Raw genomic sequence first — 24,465 nt, 5'->3', positions numbered from 1 at the left:
GGCAAAGTCCAGATACAGATACTTCCTCTTGACAACAGAAAGTGGCAAGCCTAAGTGAATAGGCCTACTCATTCAACAATGGACCAAGATAGCAACCCACTTACAAAATGAGCTCCCCTCAACTTTAGGAGACGGTCCTGGCACTTTCTGGACTTTCTTGGGCACCCTGAAGCCTTCTTCACAATAATATAACCTCTCTCCTTGAAGTTCTTGATGATCCGATAAATGGTTGATTTAGGTGCACTCTTACTAGCAGCAATATCCTTGCCTGTGAAGCCCTTTTTGTGCAAAGCAATAATGACGGCACGTGTTTCCTTGCAGGTAACCATGGTTAATAGAGGAAGAACAATGATTTCAAGCACCACCCTCCTTTTAAAGCTTCCAGTCTGTTATTCTAACTCAATCAGCATGACAGAGTGATCTCCAGCCTTGTCCTCGTCAACACTCTCACCTGTGTTAACGAGAGAATCACTGACATGATGCCAGCTGGTCCTTTTGTGGCAGGGCTGAAATGCAGTGGAAATGTTTTTGGGGGATTAAGTTCATTTTCATGGCAAAGAGGGACTTTGCAATTAATTGCAATTCATCTGATCACGCTTCATAACATTCTGGAGTATATGCAAATTGCCATCATAAAAACTGAGGCAGCAGACATTGTGAAAATTAATATTTGTGTCATTCTCAAAACTTTTGACCACGACTGTACACCTAGCTAGCATAGTACACAGAAACACCTGGTGGTTGTTTTTCTAGCAGCCCAGTCCTGTGAGGTGTCTCTTATGAAACTGGAGGGTTATGCATAGGAGAGAGGGATAGCTTATATGCTATAAGCAAGGGCTATGTTCATTTCCACGTGTGGGTGCGCCTGTATTTAAGTTTGTTTGGTGGGATCAGTGTGTTATGTGTTAGAGGGGGCTGGTCTCGGGTGGGGGCTCAGAGACAAAGCGTCTCATTCTACTCTGGGGGAGGTAACATGAGAGCCGTGTCCAGACTGGGGAGGGGGGACCTGGGGATAAAGGTGCTGCGCATGGCTGCACTGAACAGGGCTTTTGTGGGCCTGCCTCTCCCTTTGTCTCTCCCTCTGCCTGGCTGGCCAGGTAAGCTGATAGGAACCTGGCCCTGATCCCCTGGGCCTCGCTCTACACACTCAGAACTGAGCACAGCTTTCTTTATTCACAAGAAAAGGAAGGAGAGGAAAAGAGGGCAATGGAGAGCAAGACCTGAAAGAAAAAGAGAAAAAGTAAAGGAGTCAGGGATATGAGAGGGGAACAGGTGTACGAAACAAACAGATGTAGGATCTTAATTTGACCAGTTTCTCACAGCAGGAAAATAATCCTGCAGCAACAGGAAATGTGAATTATTGTGTGGATTATAATTCATGGAGATTTTTGTAGGGGTTGATACATTTTTAGTTAGGTCAAATCAAGTCTGACATTTTAAAGTGGAAATTACAAACTTTAGAAGCCTTTTTAAACCTTGAATACACTACAAGTTTACATTTCCTGCTGTGCAACAACAGGGTGATCAAATGAAGATCCTACATCTGTAGAGCAGGAAAAGAGATGGATGAGGAGGCGATAGAGGGATTAAGATGGACAAAATGTAAAGAAGATAGAGACAGAGAGAGTGATAAGTTATGTTTGAGCTAGTTGTTTACCTCCCCTCTTCTTTTCCCCTACAAACGCCTCCTTCTCCTCCTCCCTCCATCCCCCCACCACTCAGCAGGCCGGGTGTTATAGATGGGACTCTCCAAAGAGATCTCAAAAGAACACTGCACAACATGTATTTGCTAAACATTCCCAATGCGTGCTGGGAGCGCATGGTCGGTCACACACACACACGTCCCTCCCCATCCACGGTGGGAGCCACACTGGACACATTACTGGGCTGTGAGTCATTCCCTTTTCCTTGATGTAGTCTCCACCTCCTCCCTCTCTTTTCCTCCCTTTCCTTTTGTTCCTCCCATAACCCGTTCTAGTTTTTATCCCTCATTCCCATTATGAGGTCAGGACGGAGGGGTTTTCACTGCTTAGAAAGAAAGAGGAGGGAAAGAGAGAGAGAGCGAGAGAGAGGAGAGAGTTGCAGGCTAGTGCTGAAGCTCCAGTCACATGACTAATGTGAGCGCTCTGCTCTCAAGGAACTCCACTCTACAAAGAGTTTGGCTTTACATTTTTACAAGGGACCTCAGCGTTCCCTTCTAGAGATGCCCCCAGCATAATACTAGAAACAAATCATTTCATTCTGACTTCATCGCTTTCTCTCTCCCTAACCTCCCGCTTCTCTCTCCCATTTTCTCTCCACTCTGTCTTTCCACTGCCAGAGTCCTCTCCTCAGCCCTAATGTAATTTGTTTACCTACTGAGGTAGCACTGTAGCCTAGCTCCTCTCCTGCCCTCCCACCCCTATCCTTTCCCCCAGCCAGCCTGGCAGTCCTTTTTCCCCCGCAGGCTCAGCCCCAGGAGGACCAGGGCGACCCCACCCAGCCAGCCCTCACACTGACCCATTGTCGTCAGGCTTACCTAACACGGCCCATTACTAAAACACCAACCCTAACTCTTACACTAAACCCTTCTTGTCATATGGCGGCCATTTTGGTATTACTTCATGTTGGATTATAATGTGGATATGAAACTACGTACCAACTTCTGTAGAATTGATGTTTGAGATTCCTGTACTTCCTGTGATTCTTACTCAAACCACACACAACGGCTCTAATAAAATCAAAGTAGCATATTAGAAAACCCATATAATTGTGAAACCACTAGTTGGGATAAATCACGTTTGTCAGCCACGGTTCAACAGCTTTTCACTGTGAGCCCAGAGAACAAGACCAAGAGCTTTGAAGACCCATATGACACAGCTATATATTTCTCTCATGTAATCAATTTATCATAATATTCCCTCTTTATCACCTGTTTCTTTTAACTCATCATCCACCCATCCCTGCTGACGTCTGTGTCACTACTTCCTCTATTATGAAAGTCACCGCAGTGCCAGTGTTTGTGTATTTACTAAATGCTTCTATAACCTCAGGTTCCCCTAGTGCGGTAGAGTGTGTGTGTGTGTGTGTGTGTGTGTGTGTAGGGCTCCACCACACATCGTGGACCAGCACAGACACACCCGTTAAGCATGACCCACAATCCTCTGAGTATCCGCTGCTGTCCCTGGTAACCACTGCTGCCATCTGTGACCTTATTAAAAAAAAAAGGCCCTCAGACCCTCCAGAGCATTCACTGCTTTTCCTGGAAAGCACCAAAGAACATCATCCAGGCAGCCTCTCTAAATAGACACATATAAGTTAAAGCTGCAATATGGGAGAACTGACCAAATTCATATAAAATAATGTGAGTTATAGATCTGTCATTCTCATTGAAAGCAAGTCTAAAAAGCAGTAGATCTGTTCTATGTGCGCTTTTTCTATGCTTCCCGTTCTTTGCGTCTTTTCCTTTTTGCTTTTGTACACCAGCTTCAAACAGCTGAAAATACAATATTTTTGGTTATGGAAAATATACACTATATATACACACAAAAGTATGTGGACACCCCTTCAAATTAGTGGATTCGGCTATTTCAGCCACACCCACGGCTGACAGGTGTATAAAATCGAGCACACCGCCATGCAATCTCCATAGACAAACATTTGCAGTAGAATGGCCTTACTGAAGAGCTCAGTGACTTTCAACGTGACACCGCCATAGGATGCCACCTTTCCAACAAGTCAATTCGTCAAATTTCTGCCCTGCTAGAGCTGCCCAGGTCAACTGTAAGTCCTGTTATTGTCAAGTGGAAACGTCTAGGAGCAACAACGACTCAGCCACGAAGTGGTAGGCCACACAAGCTCACAGAACGGGACCGCTGAGTGCTGAAGCGAGTGGCACGTAAAAATCATCTGTCCTTGGTTGCAACACTAACTACTGAGTTCCAAACTGCCTCTGGAAGCAACCTCAGCACAAGAACTGTTCATCGGGAGCTTCATGAAATGGGTTTCCATGGCCGAGCAGCAACACAGAAGCCTAAGATCACCATTCGCAATGCCAAGCATCAGCTGTAGTGGTGTAAAGCTCGTCGCCATTGGATTCTGGAGCAGTGGAAACGCGATGAATCACGCTTCACCATCTGGGTTTGGCGGATGCCAGGAGAACGCTACCTGCCCTAATGCGTAGTGCCAACTGTAAAGTTTGGTGGAGGAGGAATAATGGTCTGGGGCTGTTTTTCATGGTTCGGGCTAGGCCCCTTAGTTCCAGTGAAGGGAAATCGTAATGTTACAGCATACAATGACATTCTAGACGATTCTCTGCTTCCAACTTTGTGGCAACAGTTTGGGGAACGTCCTTTCCTGTTTTAGCATGACAATGCCCCCGTGCGCAAAGCGCAACACCATAATAATGCCCATGATTTTGGAATGAGATGTTCGACGAGCACATACTGTCCACATACTTATGGCCATGTACTGTATTTTGCAGCGGTTTAGATGGTACAACGATTCTCTGATCTATACTTGCTTGTTTTGTCACTAAACAGAAATTAGGCGAGCTATTTGAATTTGAGCAACCAGGAAATGGCAGAGCGATTTCTGAATAGTGCACCTTTAGGAGCCCCTTCCTCAGGTTTGAATGTCTACCAACTGGGTGAGGGTGTCCTTGCATTTACGTGAGTTAGTGTTGTTGTCTGAAGAGATAGAAGGGTACATGTCTGGCTGCCCTTGATCTACAGAGCTCTCCCTGCTCTCAAAGAGCCCTGTGTGTTCCGTCTGTTGCCCTGAAATGAGAGGAATTTTCCTGCCTGCCTGCCTGCCTGCCTGCCTGCCTGCCTGCCTGCCGGACCAGCTGGGAGGGTTTTGCATAGTAACATGCCACCAAATGCATCTGCTGCTGCTTAAAATTGGGTTACGGTACAAAACGGGTTTTTAGCAGAGCTAGTCATTGGATTAGTATCATAAGGTCTCAGAGTGATCTGGAATGCAGGGCTCTACAGTTACAGTAAGTATTGACCTACTGTATAGCCTTGACGCCTTATGTAGAAAAACACTGAAAAGGTTGTTACTAACTAGACTGAGTGATTTTCAAAAATATCAAGTCCACTTTCATCATGTTTAAAATAACTGGATTGCCCAACTCTATAGAACTGTGGCTTCAAACTGTATACAAAACCACAGCATTCCCCTTGATTCTATCAGCGTATGGCCTGAACCTTGCTTCCCATCTCTCTTTCTCAATCTCTGTAAATGTCATTTTCTCTCTCTCTTTCTCTCTCTCCTTCTCTCTCCCTCTTTCTAAATCTCTGTCAATCTCCGTCGATACCCATTTCTCTCTCGCTCTCTCTCTCTCTCTCATCCTATCTCTCGCTCTCTCCCTCTCCGTCTCCCCCTCCTCTCGTTGATATGTGGACATGCCTATGGCATCATAGGATACGGTGCCCTGGGTGGTTTTATAATAATAATAATAATAATAATAATAATAATAATATGCCATTTAGCAGACGCTTTTATCCAAAGCGACTTACAGTCATGCGTGCATACATTTTTTTGTGTATGGGTGGTCCCGGGGTTCGAACCCACTACCTTGACGTTACAAGCGCCGTGCTCTACCAGCTGAGCTACAGAGTTTTCACAGAAGAATACTGTACCAAGTTAGCTAGCTGAATAAACTAAGTTAGAGTCTATTCCTAGAAAACATTGAACCGCTGTAGTTTACAACAATTATGTCTAAAGTGGAAGTTGGGAGAGTTATATTTGAGTGTTTCAGTGAAACATAAGTGAGGGAGGCCCCGCTCTCTCGCTTTCCAAGATGTTTAGTCAATTTCATTCCGATCTCCTTTGCATTATTGTAGCCTTTTCTGTAGCCTGTCAACTATGTGTCTGTCTATCCCTGTTCTCTCCTCTCTGCACAGGCCATACAAACGCTTCACACCGCGTGGCTGCTGCCACTCTAATCTGGTGGTCCCTGCGCGCACGACCCACGTGGAGTTCCAGGTCTCCGGCAGCCTCTGGAACTGCCGTTCTGCAGCCAACAAGGCAGAGTTCATCTCAGCCTATGCTACCCTCCAGTCCCTTGACTTCTTGGCGCTGACGGAAACATGGATTACCACAGAAAACACTGCTACTCCTACTGCTCTTTCCTCGTCTGATCATGTGTTCTCGCATACCCGAGAGCATCTGGTCAGCGTGGCGGTGGCACAGGAATCCTCATCTCTCCCAAGTGGACATTCACTCTTTTTCCCCTGACCCATCTGTCTATCTCCTCATTTGAATTCCATGCTGTCACAGTCACTAGCCCATTCAAGCTTAACATCCTTATCATTTATCACCCTCTAGGTTCCCTTGGAGAGGTCATCAATGAGCTTGACGCCTTGATAAGTTCCTTTCCTGAGGATGGCTCACCCCTCACAGTTCTGGGTGACTTTAACCTCCCTACGTCTGCCTTTGACTAATTTCTCTCTGCCTCCTTCTTTCCACTCCTTTCCTCTTTTGACCTCACCCTCTCACCGTCCCCCCCTACTCACAAGGCAGGCAATACGCTTGACCTCATCTTTACTAGATGCCGTTCTTCTACTAATCTCACTGCAACTCCCCTCCAAGTCTCCGACCACTACTTTGTATCCTTTTCTCTCTCGCTCTCCTCCAACACTACTCACTCTGCCCCTACTCAGATGGTAATGTGCCGTCGCAACCTTCGCTCTCTCTTTCTCCTCTTCCATCCTATCATCTCTTCCCTCTGCTAAATCCTTCTCCCTCCGATCTCCCGATTCTGCCTCCTCAACCCTCCTCTCCTCCCTTTCTGCATCTTTTGACTCTCTATGTCCCCTATCCTCCCGGCCGGCTCGGTCCTCCCCTCCTGCTCCGTGGCTTGACGACTCATTACGAGCTCACAGAACAGGGCTCCGGGCAGCCGAGCAGAAATGGAGGAAAACTAGACTCCCTGCGGACCTGTCATCTTTTCACTCCCTCCTCTCTACATTATCTTCATCTGTTTCTGCTGCTAAAGCCACTTTCTACCACTCTAAATTTCAAGCCTCTGCCTCTAACCCTAGGAAGCTATTTGACACCTTCTCCTCCCTGCTGAATCCTCCTCCTCCCCCTCCCTCCTCCCTCTCTGTGGATGACTTCGTCAACCATTTTGAAAATAAGGTTGATGACATCCGATCCTCATTTATTAAATCAAATGACACAGCTGGTCCTGCTCACACTGCCCTACCCTATGCTTTGACTTCTTTCTCCCCTCTCTCTCCAGATGAAATCTTGCGACTTGTGACGGCCGGCCGCCCAACAACCTGCCCGCTTGACCCTATCCCCTCCTCTCTTCTCCAGACCATTTCCGGAGACCTTCTCCCTTACCTCACCTCGCTCATCAACTCATCCTTGACCGCTGGCCATGTCCCTTCTGTCTTCAAGAGACCGAGAGTTGCACCCCTCCTCAAAAAACCTACACTCGATCCCTCCGATGTCAACAACTACAGACCAGTATCCCTTCTTTCTTTTCTCTCCAAAACTCTTGAGTGTGCCGTCTCTAGCCAACTCTCCTTCTATCGCTCTCATAATGACCTTCTTGATCCAAACCAGTCAGGTTTCAAGACTGGTCATTCAACTGAGACTGCTCTTCTCTGTGTCACGGAGGCTCTCCGCACTGCTAAAGCTAACTCTCTCTCCTCTGCTCTTATCCTTCTAGACCTATCTGCTGCCTTTGATACTGTGAACCATTAGATCCTCCTTTCCACCCTCTCCGAGTTGGGCATCTCCGGCGCTGCTCACTCTTGGATTGTGTCCTACCTGACAGGTCGCTCGTACCAGGTGGCGTAGCGAGAATCTGTCTCCGCACCACGTGCACTCACCACTGGTGTCCCCCAGGGCTCAGTTCTAGGCCCTCTCCTATTCTCTCTATACACCAAGTCACTTGGCTCTGTCATATCCTCACATGGTCTCTCCTATCATTGCTACGCAGACGACACACAATTAATTTTCTCCTTTCCCCCTTCTGATAACCAGGTGGCGAATCGCATCTCTGCATGTCTGGCAGACATATCAGTGTGGATGTCGGATCACCACCTCAAGCTGAACCTCGGCAAGACGGAGCTGCTCTTCCTCCCGGGGAAGGACTGCCCGTTCCATGATCTCGCCATCACGGTTGACAACTCCATTGTGTCCTCCTCCCAGAGTGCAAAGAACCTTGGCATGACCTTGGACAACACCCTGTCGTTCTCCGCTAACATCAAAGCGGTGACCCGATCCTGCAGGTTCATGCTCTACAACATTCGCAGAGTACGACCCTACCTTACACAGAAAGCGGCACAGGTCCTAATCCAGGCACTTGTCATCTCCCGTCTGGATTACTCTAACTCGCTGTTGGCTCTGCTCCCTGCCTGTGCCATTAAACCCCTACAACTTATCCAGAACGCTGCAGCCCGTCTGGTGTTCAACCTTCACAAGTTCTCTCAAGTCACCCCGCTCCTCCGCACACTCCTCGCATCTACTACAAGACCATGGTGCTTGCCTACGGAGCTGTGAGGGAACGGTACCTCCTTACCTTCAGGCTCTGATCAGACCCTACACCCAAATGAGGGCACTACGTTCATCCACCTCTGGCGTGCTAGCCCCCCTACCTCTACGGAAGCACAGTGCCCGCTCAGCACAGTCAAAGCTATTCGCTGCTCTGGCACCCCAATGATGGAACAAGCTCCCCCACGACGCCAGGACAGCGGAGTCAATGACCACCTTCCGGAGACACTTGAAATACCTGGAATAGTATAAAAGTTATTCTTCTACCCCCCCTCCCCTCCCCCTACCCCCCATAAAAAAAAAGTTTTAAAAGGTTGTTGTCCCACTGGCTATCATAAGTTGAATGCACCAATTTGTAAGTCGCTCTGGATAAGAGCGTCTGCTAAATGACGTAAATGTAATGTCATTAGCAGTGTTTTGAATAGTCAAATGGAGGAGTACGGTGCCTGATAATGCCCGCCAGGGAACACTGCTCTGAGCTGCTCTGCTATGATGCAAATGAACGAGTGGGGAAGAGAACGAAGGAAGAGTAAGGGTTTTGGGTAAGGGAGCGCTGTGCTGATTATTGGCGGAAGCTGTCTTTTTGATATGGGACACCATTTCCTCTAGAAGCCTGCTGGTTGTGTGTGGCTTAGTAAAGCTGTGGTGTGGTAAAGGTGTGGCGGCTCAGACCATTGTGCGACCATGCTAATGCTTTCCTGACTCACTGTGCTGTGAACCTGCCTGGGTTCAGCTAATTAATTCACTATCAAAAGGCTTTGGTCTGATAACCAGTGTATGTATTAGTAACCAATATAGGGCTCCCAAAACACACACATGCATGCATGCACACACACTCAACCAACCAAAATAGGTTAGAACAAGATCAAATGTATCAAATCAGATGATGTCAGCCAATGAACATGCGATACACTCAGACAGACAGACCTGAATTAGGCCCAGTTGTCATGTAGCTACAATAACACAATAGCATTGAATGCTAAAGGATTGTTTTCAGCCACACAATACAACGTTGTCCATTTCTCTAACGGTCACCCCAGCGTGAGTTTTTTTATGCGTGTGATATCAGAATGCACTCACTGTTCCAAAATGTGATTGTTACGCAACAGGACGGTTAACCCACGCTGCCCTCAAACCAAGGCACGCTGCCTGCTAATTATGTATAGGCTATGTTTCAACTTGGCAATTTCTATTATTTTCTGACAACCGTTTGAATTGAGGTGTGTTCCACCTCCTCTTTAATTCACATAGAAGTAGCCCATTTCACTGTTGGGGACAATTTATGTTTGAGGCTTTACTGAGCCAGACAAACTTCTCTCTTCAAGGAGAGCCCAAGCATTTCCCCAGACCAAGTATGAAGACATTGCTCAAACGTTACACTAACTTTTTCCCACCTGGCACATTTTCTGGCTGGCGCCCGCATTGCCTTCATTGTTGTTTTCCTTACAAATAATAACTTTGGACATGCGTGCATTCCTACCAAACTAAGTGCCTTATTTTCTGTATATCGTGTTGTCGTTTCTACTGTAGCATACCATATGTATGTATGGCGCATAATGTATTTACTGTTTTATTTAAAACATTTCAAGAACTAGTGGCAAATCATGCATTCCGATTCTAGCATAGATTGTAATGGACACATATGATGTGTGTAAAATACTTTTTTGAAAGTTGTACTGATTATGATGACCTAATGCTAAGCTATTTGCCAGCTATGTGTGGCGCCATTTTTGTTGACGTCATACAATGCATTCTGGGTGTTACGTAACGTCTGTCAGACCAAAGATGTTATAACAAAATGAGGTGAAGGGATGGTTCACTCATCTTTCGAGTAAACTTCCGGAAGTGAATGTTGGTAGACGACACCCCCCCTTCAACATGCATACTATAAACAGACCAAACTAATCTTTTCTCCTCTTCTTATCTTTGGTTGACGCGAAAAAACAAACATGGCGGTGTGCACAGAATACCCATAGTCGGATTACTATAAATTGTATAGATTGTTAGAAAGTGTTTTACTAAATTATTTTAGTTCTAATCACAGCGGTTTGAGCATATGCTGCAGGGACCACTGTAGAATGATCACACCTGTGTGCTGGTACATGTCAAAAAGTATTTTTTTGCGGTATCTGTACTTTACTTTACTATTTATATTTTTGACAACTTTTACTTTAATACATTCCTAAAGAAAATGATGTACTCTTTACTACATACATTTTTACTGACACCCAAAAGTACTCATTACATTTTGAATGCTTAGCAGGACAGGAAAATAGTCAAATTCATACACTTATCAGGAGAACATCCCTGGTCATCCCTACTGCCTCTGATCTGGCGGACCTACTAAACACAAATGCTTCGTTTGTAAATTATGTCTGAGTGTTGGAATGTGATCCTGGCTATCCGTAATTTAATAAAAACATGAAAATTGTGCCATCTGGTTTGCTTAATATAAGGAATTTGAAACTATTTATACTTTTACTTTGGATACTTAAGTATATTTTAGCAATTATATTTACTTTTGATACTTAACAATATTTAAAACTAAATACTTTTAGACATTTACTCAAGTAGTATTTTATTGGTGACTTTCACTTTTACTTGAGTAATTTTATATTAAGGTATCTTTACTTTTACTCAAGTACGACACTTGGGTACCTTTTCCACCACTGGGTGTGTGTGTGTGCATACATGTGTGCCTACATGCAGGTGTGTGTGTGTGTAAAACAGAGACAGAGGTAAACAGGAGATTGTGTGTGTGTGATCACGTTCCCAGGCCCAGCTCCTCCAGGGAGGCAGATAAAGAAACTGCCCATTCCAGAACGGGGATGGAAACAATGGCCAGGCCAGGGACTTTCAATTGCAGCTAAAGTTGAAGAAGTCAGACGTTTACATACACTTAGGTTGGAGTCATTAAAACTCGTTTTTCAACCACTCCACAAATTTCTTGTTAACAAACTATAGTTTTGGCAAGTCGGTTAGGACATCTACTTTGTGCATGACAAGTAATTCTTCCATTATTTCACTTATAATTCAATGTATCACAATTCTAGTGAAGTTACACTAAATTGACTGTGCCTTTAAACAGGTTGGAAAATTCCAGAAAATGATGTCATGGCTTTAGAAGCTTCTGATAGGCTAATTGACATAATTTGAGTCAATTGGAGATGTACCTGTGGATGTATTTCAAGGCCTACCTTCAAACTCAGTGCCTCTTTGCTTGACATCATGGGACAATCAAAAGAAATCAGCCAAGACCTGAGAAAAATAATTGTAGACCTCCACAAGTCTGGTTCATCCTTGGGAGCAATTTCCAAATGCCTGAAGGTACCACGTTCATCTGTACAAACAATTGTACGCAAGTATAAACACCATGGGACGACGCAGCCGTCATACCGCTCAGGAAGGAGACGGGTTCTGTCTCCTAGAAATGAACGTACTTTGGTGCGAAAAGTGCAAATCAATCCCAGAACAACAGCAAAGGACCTTGTGAAGATGCTGGAGGAAACAGGTACAAAAGTATCTATATCCACAGTAAAACGAGTCCTATGTCAACATTACCTGAAAGGCCGCTCAGCAAGGAAGAAGCCACTGCTCCAAAACCGCCATAAAAAAGACAGACTACGGTTTGCAACTGCACATGGGGACAAAGATCTTACTTTTTGGAGAAATGTCCTCTGGTCTGATGAAACAAAAATAGAACTGTTTGGCCATAATGACCATCGTTATGTTTGGAGGAAAAAGGGGGCAGGTTGCAAGCCGAAGAACACCATCCCAACCGTGAAGCACTGGGGTGGCAGCATCATGCTGTGGGGGTGCTTTGCTGCAGGAGGGACTGGTGCACTTCACAAAATAGATGGCATCATGAGGAAGGAAAATTATGTGGATATATTGAAGCAACATCTCAAGACATCAGTCACAAATGGGTCTTCCAAATGGACAATGACCCCAAGCATACTTCCAAAGTTGTGGCAAAATAGCTTAAGGACTACAAAGTCAAGGTATTGGAGTGGCCATCACAAAGCCCTGACCTCAATCCTATAGAACATTTGTCGGCAGAACTGAAAAAGCGTGTGCAAGCAAGGAGGCCTACAAACCTGACTCAGTTACACCAGCTCTGTCAGGAGGAATGGGCCAAAATTCATCCAACTTATTGTGGGAAGCTTGTGGAAGGCTAACCGAAACGTTTGACCCAAGTTAAACAATTTATAGGCAATGCTACCAAATACTAATTGAGTGTATGTAATCTTCTGACCCACTGGGAATGTGATGAAAGAAATAAAAGCTGAAAGAAATAATTCTCTCTACTATTATTCTGACATTTCACATTCTTAAAATAAAAGTAGTGATCCTAACTGACCTAAGACAGGGAATTTTTACTAGGATGAAATGTCAGGAATTGTGAAAAACTGAGTTTAAATGTATTTGGCTAAGGTGTATGTAAACTTCTGACTTCAACTGTATGTGTGTGTGTTTGAGAAGATATGGTCCACCTGTCCAAATCGCTACACCTCTTCCTGTGTACAGTTCCCCATTTCAATTGCTCTCTGCCTTTATCGCTCTCTGTCTTTCTCTCTCTTGTCCCCTTAAGTGTAATGTTTTTTCACTCTTTCTTCTTCTCTCTTGGTCTCTCCATTCCTCTCTATCTGAGGTAATCTGGTTAACAACACTCAGTGAGACTCTTGTTCAGTACAGATGCCACTCTAGAGTGCCTATAAAGGAGTAGTGAGGGTAGCCACTTGTTGCATGCTAGACTGAGAATCACAGACACATACACTATATATACAGAAGTATGTGGACACCCCTTCAAGTTAGTGGATTTGGCTGTTTCAGCCACACCCGTTGCTGGCAGGTGTATAAAATCGAGCACACAGCCATGCAATCTCCATAGACAAACATTGGCAGTAGAATGGCCTTACTGAAGAGCTCAGTGACTTTCAATGTGGCACAGTCATAGGATGCCACCTTTCCAACAAGTCAGTTCTTGAAATTTCTGCCCTACTAGAGCTGCCCCAGTCAACTGTAAGTGCTGTTATTGTGAAGTGGAAACGTCTAGCAGCAACAACAGTTCAGCCACGAAGTGGTAGGCCACAAAAGAGCACAGAACGGGACCGCCGAGTGCTGAAGCGCGTCAGCACAATAACTGTTCATCAGAAGCATTATGAAATGGGTTTCCATGGCCGAGCAGCCGCACACAAACCTAAGATCACCATGCGCAATGCCAAGCGTCGGCTGGAGTGGTGTAAAGTTTGCCGCCATTAGACTATGGAGCAGTGGAAACACGTTCTCTGGAATGATGAATCACGTTTCACCATCTGGCAGTCCAACGGACAAATCTGGATTTGGCAGATGCCAGGAGAACGCTACCTGTCCCAATGCGTAGTGCCATCTGTAAAGTATTTGTGGAGGATAAATAATGGTCTGGGGATGTTTTTCATGGTTCGGGCTAGGCCCCTTAGTTCCAGTGAAGGGAAATCTTAACGCTACAGCCTACAATGACATTATAGACGATTCTGTACTTCCTTCTTTGGGGAAGGCGCTTTCCTGTTTCAGCATGACAATGCCCCCGTGCACAAAGCGAGGTCCATACAGAAATTGTTTGTTGAGATCGGTGTGGAAGAACTTGACTGGCCTGCACAGAGCCCTGACCTCAACCCCACCGAACACCTTTAGGATGAATTGGAACGCTGACTGCGAGCCAGGCCTAATCGCCCAACATCAGTGCCCGACCGCACGAATGCTGGTGGCTGAATGGAAGCAAGTCCCCGCAGCAATGTTCCAACATGTAGTTGAAAGCCTTCCCATAAGAGTGGAGGCTGTTATAGCAGCAAAAGGGGGACCAACTCCATATTAATGCCCATGATTTTGGAATGAGATGTTCGACGAGAACGTGTCCACATACTTTTGGCCATGTAGTGTATTTTGAAACCTAAATAGCAAGCAAACAAGGTTGACTTACAGCAGCAATCTGTGATCCTGATAGAGCATGCAAGACTATTTTCTCTACCTCTTGGCCCAATGGAATTACAGCAAAACAATGAAGGGTGGGTTTGTTAATGTTTTCTTAGTGAATAACTATACCAACCTCAGTGCCAACGATCTGTGCGAAGTTCAGGCATCAGTTATTACAATCCTGTTACAACAATCATCTGACATGATGAAACTATGGTGATACTACAACACTTCAACTGACACAGTCAAGCCTCGACAGGTCGGCCCTCCCCAGTGTCTCTCTCTCACACACACACACACACACCATTCATTACAAGTCCAATTAGTAAACAGGTTATTGGTCTGAGAGGTAAGGATCAGTTAAATAGACACACCTCTTGGCAGAGTGAAACTAGCTTGGCAGAGTGACTAGCTGATGAAAGACAGACAGAACAAGAGACAACATGAAGCTCACAGCCACATGGTGCTGTAGTTGGCTGAATGGGTCTATGAGGAGACGTGCTTCAGGATTCACACAAATCACCACTTTTCAACTGGTGCTTGTTTACAACGTTAAAGTCTCTAGCATACAGTACAACATTCCCGACACACATATTTACTGTAGATAGTCCCGTAGGTTTGCCTAACCATCCAGTCATGGTCTTATGGTGACTTAACGTTTGATCCTGTGGCTTTACAGTAAGTCCAACCAAAATAGAGGAACCCCATATTAGCAACTGACCAATGGGAAGTGGTGTCATCTCTATGAGTCAGAGCTACTGTATGAACCTCAGCAACACACGGGGAGTGGAGGCTCTATAGACCTCAATTGTCCTACCTCTTCTCCCACTAACCCCAGAGAAAGGGGAGGCGCCCTGGGGGAAAACGTGGCGGACAAGGGGAGGGGATGGAGGTGGAAGGATGAGGAGGAAGAGGAGGAGGAGGATGTGGATCGCCCCCGGACGGAGTGGACTCCAAGAGGAAACAGGCCTCATTTCCTCCTCTTTATCCCTCAGACAATGGGCAGCTGACGTGCTTGCTACCGTTAGCAGGGAGCGCGATGGGGAGAGAAGATAGAGAGGAGGGGATAGGGAGGAGGAGTGGGGAGGAAGGGAGAGGAGGAGGAGAGGGAAGAACAGATGTGCGAAGAAGAGAGGAGCGGATAGGGGAGAGAGGTGCGGATAGGGGAGAGAGGAGCGGATAGGGGAGAGAGGAGAGGATAGGGGAGAGAGGTGAGGATAGGGGAGAGAGGTGAGGATAGGGGAGAGAGGTGAGGATAGGGGAGTGAGGAGCGGATAGGGGAGAGATGTGAGGATAGGGGAGAGAGGAGCCGATAGGGGAGAGCGGAGCCGATAGGGGAGAGAGGAGCCGATAGGGGAGAGAGGAGCCGATAGGGGAGAGAGGAGCCGATAGGGGAGACAGGAGCGGATAGGGGAGAGAGGAGCCGATAGGGGAGAGAGGAGAGGATAGGGGAGAGAGGAGAGGATAGGGGAGAGAGGTGAGGATAGGGGAGAGAGGCGAGGATAGGGGAGTGAGGAGCGGATAGGGGAGAGGATAGGGGAGAGAGGAGCGGATAGGGGAGAGAGGTGAGGATAAGGGAGAGGAAGGGAGGAGGAGAGAGAATAACAGTGTTGAGAAGAGGAGAAGGGGAATGAAGGAAGGAGAGAAGATGAGAGTAGGAGGAGGGAATGGAATGATGCCTGTCCACAAATCACTGAATAAACCATCAGGTGTTCTGCTGTTTCAGGGTTGAACAGACAGCCACAGCCCTAGTGTTAAGGTCTTATTTGTTCCTATTCCACTAGGAGCAGGGGCAGGGGCAGGGGCAGGGAAAGAGAGTGTGCTCCTCCATACTATAGGCTCTGAAGTGAATGGAAAAACGTGTCAATGGAACACAGGGAGGCTGGCTGGCTGTTAAATAAACAGAGAGAGAGCAGCCTGGCCTGGCCGTGGTGACTCAACATTTCTGACTGAGATGGATGGACGGGAGAGGAGAGCTGAAGGGAATGATGGAAGAGCCGTGCCAAAACACCCATACTCCTGACACACACACACGCACGCACACACACTGCCAAACCTGAAATCCCCCTAAATACAAAGCCCCTGTCATGCCATCCATGCGTAAGGGCAGGGGGGGCTGCCTGACTGATTGACTGCACACATCATGACTGACTGGTTTTATGGTGCTGGAGTTCATTAAAGTGGCTCTCCAGTCTCCTTTTCACCAAATGTATCACAAGATTTACTTAACAAAAGGCACATCTCAATAGGCCAGGATCCAGGTATGACATGACATGGCACGAGTGGGGGGGGGGGCTTTCCTATTTTGTTCTCTATTGCTCCTCTATTGTTGGTCTGCCTGGTGCTTGGTAGTGGTATCTGGTCCTAATTGACTAACAACATCAGTGGTTTCACCATTAGAGCAGAAAGTTATAACCCAAGTTATGAACTTAACCTGACAACTGTTATTGTGTCAAAGAGTGGTTGAGAAAGGAGTTTCCCACATGCACTCCAGCCATAATTGACTTGAATCAGGTCTTGAGTAAGGCCTTTAATCAGGTCAACGCTCACAAGGCTGCGGGGACGGACGGTATTCCAGGGTGCATTCTCAGAGAATGCGCAGATCAGCTGGCAGGCATATTCACGGTAATTTTCAACCTCTCCTTGTCCCAGTCTGTAATCCCCACGTTTTAAGATGACTACCATCATTCCTGTCCCCAAGAACTCTAAGGCTTCATGCAACAACGACTACCGCCCTGTAGCACTTAAATCTGGAATGATGACGTGCTCTGAAAGGCCGGTCATGGTACACATCAACTCCATCATCCCAGACATCCTAGACATTTTTAGCATTTACATTTTAGTCATTTAGCAAACGCTCTTATCCAGAGCGACTGAGTGCATACATTTTCATATTTGTTCGTATTGGTCCCCTATGGGAATCGAACCTACAACCCTGGCGTTTCAAGTGCCATGCAAGTGACCCACTCCAATTTGCATACCGCCCCAACAGATCCATAGACGACGCAATCTCAATTGCACTCCACACTGCCCTCACCCACCTAGATCAGAGGAATACCTGTGTGAGAATGCTGTTCATTGACTACAGCTCAGCGTTCAACACCATTGTCCCCTCCAAGCTCGTTACCAAGCTTAAGACCCTGCGACTGAACACCTCCCTCTGCAACTGGATCCTGGACTTCCTGACGGGCCGACCATCACCTACGCCACACTGACCTTCAACACAGGGGCCCCACAGGGGTGTGTGCTTAGTCCCCTCCTGTGCCCCCGGTTCACCCATGACTGCGTGGCCACAAACGACTCAAACACCATCAAGTTTGCTGACGACACAACGATGGTAGGCCTGATCACCGGCAACAATGAGACAGCGTATAGGGAGGAGGTCAGTGGCCTGGCAGTGTGGTGCTGGAGCAACAACCTCTCCCTCAACATCAGCAAGACCAAGGAGCTGATCGTGGACTACAGGAAAGGGGGGGGGGGGGGGGGGGGCGAGCACACCCCCATCCACATCGACGGGGCTGCAGTGGAGCAGGTTGAGAGCTTCAAGTTCTTCTGGTCCAAATCACTAAGGACTTAAAATGGTCCACACACGCGCGCAGGCGTAAAGAAGGCACGACAGCGCCTATTCCCCCTCAGGAGGTTGAAAAAGTTTGGCATGGGCCCTCAAATCCTCAAAAGGTTATACAGCTGCAACATTGAGAGCATCTTGACTGGCTGCATCACTGCCTGGTATGGCGCTACAGAGGGTGGTGCGGACAGCCCAGTCCATCACTGGGGCCGAGCTCCCAGCCATCCAGAACCTCTATATCAGGCGGTGTGAAAGGAAGGCCCGGAAAATCGTTAAAAGACTCCAGCCACCCAAGCCATAGACTGTTCTGTCTGGTTCCGCACGGCAAGCGGCACCGGTGCATCAAGTCTGACACCAACAGACTCCTGAACAGCTTCTATCCCCACACTCACGCACACTGACACTCCAATACACACATAACATGCGCACACATTTATACTGACTCTAAATACAAGCACACACACTCATATACAATCTTCATTTACGCTGCTGCTACCCTGTTTGTCATACATCCTGATGCCTAGTCACCTTACCCCTATACACATCTACCTATCACTCCAGTATCCCTGCACATTGTAAATATGGTATTGGAACTGACCCAGTATATACCTTCATACTTTCTCTTGTTCTTCTTATTCCTGAATTTTTCATATGATTTTGTTCTACCTATTTTTAGCACTACATTGATATTGATGACTGCATTATTGGGTTTAGAGCTTGCAAGAAAGGCATTTCACTGTACTCGTGCAAGTGACATCAAAACTCAAAACATGAACAGTACAGTAGAGTATTCTGAAGGGGGATAAGGAGAGTCCTACCATAACAATCTACAGTTGACAGGGACTTATAAAACTGTCACAAGGATATGAGGGCAGGCATGGATATGGTTTTGTTCCACACAACAATAATACCTCCCGGGTGGCGCAGTGGTCTAAGGCACTGCATCGCAGTGCTAGCTGTGCCACTAGAGATCCTGGTTCGAATCCAGGCTCTGTCGTAGCCGGCCGTGACCGGGAGACCCATGGGGCGGCGCACAATTGGCCCAGCGTCGTCTAGGGTAGGGGAGGGAATGGCCGGCATGGATGTAGCTCAGTTGGTAGAGCATGGCGTTTGCAACGCCAGGGTTGCGGGTTCGATTCCCACTGGGGTATGAAAAAAAATAATGTATGCACTCACTAACTGTAAGTCGCTCTGGATAAGAGCGTCTGCTAAATGACTAAAATGTAAATGTAACAGATTAGGGAAAGCAGTAGTGGAGGCTGAGGGAGATATCTTTCCTACAGCATTTCCTGGAAAAGTTGCCAGTGCTACTGCTGGCCAACCTCCAGTGACTGGCATTGGAAATCTGGTAATCTAACAGTCTAATTGGCTGATAAAAACCCACGCCTCTCATTCCAGACACTGACTTGAGGATTATGCTCTCCTGCTGGCTGCTGCAAAATGGCCGCCTTCTTCCCTGTATATGTGCATGGCCCAGGTGGAACCTGGCTGTATGGTAAAACACTATGGAGGATTACTCAGTAATTGTTTGACTTTCTATATGATGCATATATGTGCCCCTCTGAGCACAACCAGATCAAATGAAACATTATCAGCAGTTTTAAATGTGATTCATAAATTAGATTATGAATGTATATTGTGGAAGGTATCTTTCAGACATGGGAGAATCAAGCAGGGGTAATTGTAGTAATTAGAGTGGTCTTGTAGGCGTCACAGTTTTGTGACATTAGCTCAATGTCTGTTACAGTGATGTAACTGTGTTTGCCTGTATGTCAAACTGTTCATTACATGAACATTAACTTACTTCAAGACAAAATCATATAAATCACTTCATAGCACTTGGATGTACTCTCTGTGTGTGTGTGTGAGAGAGACACATTCACTGCCAAAATCGCGATTACTAAACAGATAAACACGAAAAATACACACACACATTCTCTCACACACACACCAACGTGGCCTCAGGGCAATTGGTATTATTCTGCACTTAAATATGTGACATTGCGACTCGAACAAGCAACCTTTGGATTGCTAGATGGTCACAGATTACGCCCTCCCTGATCAACCTCCCTACTTTTGTTTCTGTCTAAAGTAACTAAACCATTAGTAGGTATCATACATCTTGGAGATGCTCAGAAATACGTCAAGTATGTTTCGTATGGCTCTGAGGCCAGGCTGCACACACACACAGCATGTGCTCTCACCTTGATGTCGACAATAGAGCAGGCAATCTGTTTGACGTAGGCAAGGTCAGCGGTCTCGGGCAGCAGCACTGACTCTCTGGTCAGCCCAATCTGGATGATGAAGGAGACCCCAGCTGGGGTGGGGGGCACATGGGACATGGCAGCCCCCCCAAGGCCCGGCCCAGCCCCCAGGTCCACAGGGGGGAAGCCACCATGAGTAGGGGTGGGAGGCACGGCCATGGGGGTCCCCTGCTGCATCACCACGGAGCCTGGGGGAGAGGGGCCCCCTGTGTGGAAGAAGACCTGGGACAGGGGACCCGACGACATGCAGGGGCTGGCGTTGGCCATCCCTCGGTATACACACGCACGCTCTACCTCCCTCAGAGAGCAGGACCGTGAGGGTGTGGACACGCTGATCCACACACAAACACACACTGCTACAGGGAGTCTCTGTCCTGTGTCCACCCCCTCTCCCAGAGGAGTCAAGAGGAGATCTCTATCCAGGAAGCACTTCTTCTTTCTTTCTTTCTTTCTCTACCTCTTGCTTTTTGTAATCTGCACTCACACTTCTTCTTTCATTATACCGGCAAGACAAGCGTGAGAGACAGACTGAGAAAAACTTCTCCCCTCCTACCTTTCCTCTTCCTCCTCCACCGCTCCTCCTTCTCTGGTGAAGAAGTTGTTCTGCAGATGAGAAAGTCAAAATGTTCACAGGAAACACTGAGGAAGGAGAAAAAAAAAAAAGTTAGTTGTCCTAGACTCCAGCCTGTACAAAATGGCTTCCTTGAGCAGGAAACTGAGAGAATGAAGGAGAGAGACAGCCTGGTGGGGCTTTTCTTTTACAAGTCTTGTCCTGTTTCAGTTTCAGCCGAGTTAACTATTTTCTGTAGAAAAGCAAGACCATGAGAGTACCTCCCTCTCCCCCTCCCTCCTGCCCTCTCCTTTCTGAACTTGCCACAGCCACGGAGGAAGTGATATGACTGACACAGCTCTCGGCAAATGGGGGAGGAGAGCTCTGCATAAGCCCATGTCAGTCCCTCCCTCTCCCTGGTCTCCTCCCATGCTCTTTTTCCTCCCTCTGTTTTATGTTGGTGTAACTTGTCTTGTTTTTTCCTCCTTCTCTAACAGCTGGGCTCTTCTTACTCTAGCCGGAGGTGAACTGCAGCTCAAATACTTCTCTCTCTCTCTCTAAAACACTATCACTCTTTTCTCTGTGGCTTTGCTTTTTTTCTCTCCTCTCCCTCTTGGCAGTGCCAACAACATGCACGTCTCTCTCTGATTCTAATGTAGGACCGCACCTACAGTGCAACTACCATTCTACTCAGTGAAGTAGAACAGAGCTGTACAAATGCTGTAAAAACAGAGCTGTAAAAATGCTGTAAAAACAGAGCTGTAAAAATTACTCTCGGTAGTTCACTCACTTTATAACTTGTGGTAGGTACTCTTTGTTTAATTTTTGTTCAACGTCTAATTTCCTATTATAAAAAACGATTATTTAGATATAGATAATATATTAGCCATATTATGCTAATTTAAATCAGAGAAGTGACCACAATAAGAGAAGTGACCACAATAAACCTACTGTAAGAAGCACATGCTTATCTATCATTGTTCTGAGTTGCACCTCCTTTAAGGATCACTAGAGGGAAATGTATCCCTCGGAGTCTCTGACATCATAATCGTAAGTCTGGACTGATCCAAGGTCTGTTTTGATCTTCATCACATTACTCATAAAACTGACCTTGCTAGTCTTCAGGAAGGGGTGCTGCGAGCTTGATAGGTTTGGGTTGTCTTCTCCAGAGCATGGGTAGCAGGTGGGTGTCAAGATTGTCATGTTAATGTGGCTTGTTCATGAACAATCCCTTGGTCACTTGCTTGTTGTGGGTCCTGTTGCGTCTTATCCCAGAGACCTGTAAAACCTGTCTAGTTGTAGAACTAGTGATGACTGGGTTAGAAGAAAGGGGTACTTCAGGCATTCCTGGTCTGGACAAAATTCAGGTGAGTGAGAGAAGATTGTATTGGGTCGTTCCATGAAATGAGTCCCCTTTGGGTAGTGTATCTTGGTGGGAAAAAAACATTTGATTTCACCAAATGTTTATTCTGTCATAAAGACCACAGGATAAACGTATTAAAAAAACATGCTTTCCAATCTCAGGAGGTTTTAAATAAATAAATAAATACTTGCAAGTAACATGATTGACCTTAACAGGGTTGACCGTAACAAGGTTAACGATTTCATCTTAAATCAGCGATAAATATCCTTGTGACAGGGGGAAAGTTAAAACATTTCTAGCCTGTCGAGCTATGGGCAACAGGGTTGACGTATTATGCTCAACGCACTCAATAACAAGGTAATGATTTATACTATGATTTGACTATTATACAGTGCATTCGGAAAGTATTCAAACCCCTTGACTTTTTCCACATTTTGTTACGTTATAGCCTTATTCTAAAATTGATTCAATTGTTTTTTCACCCTCATCAATCTACACACAAGATGTTCAATCGGGTTCAAGTCCGGGCTCTGGCTGGGCCACTCAAGGACATTCAGAGACTTGTCCCGAAGCCACTCCTGTGTTGTCTTGGCTATGTGCTTAGGGTCGTTGTCCTGTTGGAATGCGAACCTTCGCCCCAGTCTGAGGTCCTGAGCGCTCTGGAGCAGGTTTTCATCAAGCATTTCTCTGTACTTTGCAACATTCATCTTTGCCTCGATCTGGACTAGTCTCCCAGTGCCTGCCGCTGAAAAACATCCCCACAGCATGATGCTGCCACCACCATGTTTCACCTTAGGGATGGTGCCAGGTTTCCTCCAGACGAGATGCTTGGCATTCAGGCTAAAGAGTTCAATCTTGGTTTCAACAGACCAGATAATCTTGTTTCTCATGGTCTGAGAGTCTTTAGGTGCCTTTTGGCAAACCAAGCGGGATGTCATGTGCCTTTTACTGAGCAGTGGCTTCCGTCTGGCCACTTTATCATAAAGGCCTGATTGGTGGAGTGCTGCAGAGATGGTTGTCCTTCTGGAAGGTTCTCCCATCTCCACAGAGAAACTCTAGAGCTCTGTAAGAGTCACCATCGGGTCCTTGGTTACCTCCCTGACCAAGGGCCTTCTCCCTCGATTGCTCAGTTTGGCCGGGCGGCCAGCTCTAGGAAGAGTTCTTGGGGACCTTCAATGCTGCAGAAATGTTTTGGTACCCTTCCCCAGATCTGTGCCTCGATACAAATCTGTCTCGGAACTCTAAAGACAACTCCTTCGACCTCATGACTTGGTTTTTGCTCTGACATGCACTGTCACCTGTGGGACCTTATATAGACAGGTGTGTGCCTTTCCAAATCATGTCCAATCAATTGAATTTAGCACAGGTGGACTCCAATCAAGTTGTAGAAACATCTCATGGGCGGCGCACAATTGGTCCAGCGTCGTCCAAGGTAGGGGAGGGTTTGGCCGGCAGGGATGTGGGTTCGTTTCCCACGGGGGGCCAGTATGAAAAAAAAATAATATATATCAACAACAAAAAAAACATGTATGCATTCACTAACTGTAAGTCGCTCTGGATAAGAGCATCTGCTAAATGACCTAAAATGTAAATGTAATTATAAATGAAAACAGGACACACCTGAACTCAATTTCAAGTATCAGAGCAAAGGGTCTGAATACTTATGTAAGTAAGGTATTTCTGGGGGGGGGGTTTATTCATACATTTGCCAAAATTTCTAAAAACCTGTTTTGGCTTCATCATTATGGGATATTGTGTGTAGATTGCTGAGGATTTTTTTTTTTTTTAATCAATTTTAGAATAAGGCTGTAACGTAACAAAATGTGGAAAAAGTCAAGGGGTCTGAATACTTTCCGAAGTCACTCAATGTTTCTTTTCAAAAAATAATTTCAAAGGAATAGTTTTACCATATTAAAATGAGAGTTCAGTTCACGTAACAGGGTTCAACTTAAAATAAGGGAAAGGTTGGTTTTTTTAACCTTAAAATGAATCACTAATAAATAATAATCTTTAGAAATTACTTTGTCAAAGCAACAACATAACTAGGGCTTTACAATGATGCTGAAAACTTGGAGAAATGTTGAGGTTAAGTGGGTTTAAATCTTCCTAGAATTTATTCATAACATTTTTTAATTTTCTATGTGGTCTATATTAAAAAAGGGCACTACATTTAATATAACAGGCTTTTAAAATTCAATATTGGTGCGAAATGTCTACTTAAAATATCAAAGCGATGCAAAAGGGCTCATTTCATGGAACAACCCTACTATGTTGCTAT

General features: G+C 46.0%; 1 protein-coding gene across 1 annotated transcript in view; it reads right to left on the bottom strand.

Moving 5' to 3' along the window:
- LOC311102243 (serine/threonine-protein kinase D2-like) overlaps nucleotides 1-21,043 on the bottom strand; it is a 45,893-nt gene extending 24,850 nt beyond the window's left edge. Inside the window, exon 1 of the mRNA XM_084143506.1 lies at nucleotides 20,215-21,043. Coding sequence (XP_083999632.1) covers nucleotides 20,215-20,541 — 327 coding nt within the window. The 5' untranslated portion in view covers nucleotides 20,542-21,043. The remainder of the gene's footprint in view (nucleotides 1-20,214) is intronic.
- Nucleotides 21,044-24,465: the final 3,422 nt, after the last annotated feature.

The sequence above is a fragment of the Coregonus lavaretus genome (assembly GCF_964263955.1).
Source record: "Coregonus lavaretus genome assembly, chromosome: 26".
Lineage (NCBI taxonomy): Eukaryota > Metazoa > Chordata > Actinopteri > Salmoniformes > Salmonidae > Coregonus > Coregonus lavaretus.
Note: the sequence above shows the minus strand (reverse complement) of the source record. Positions and strands in the feature narration are given on the sequence as shown.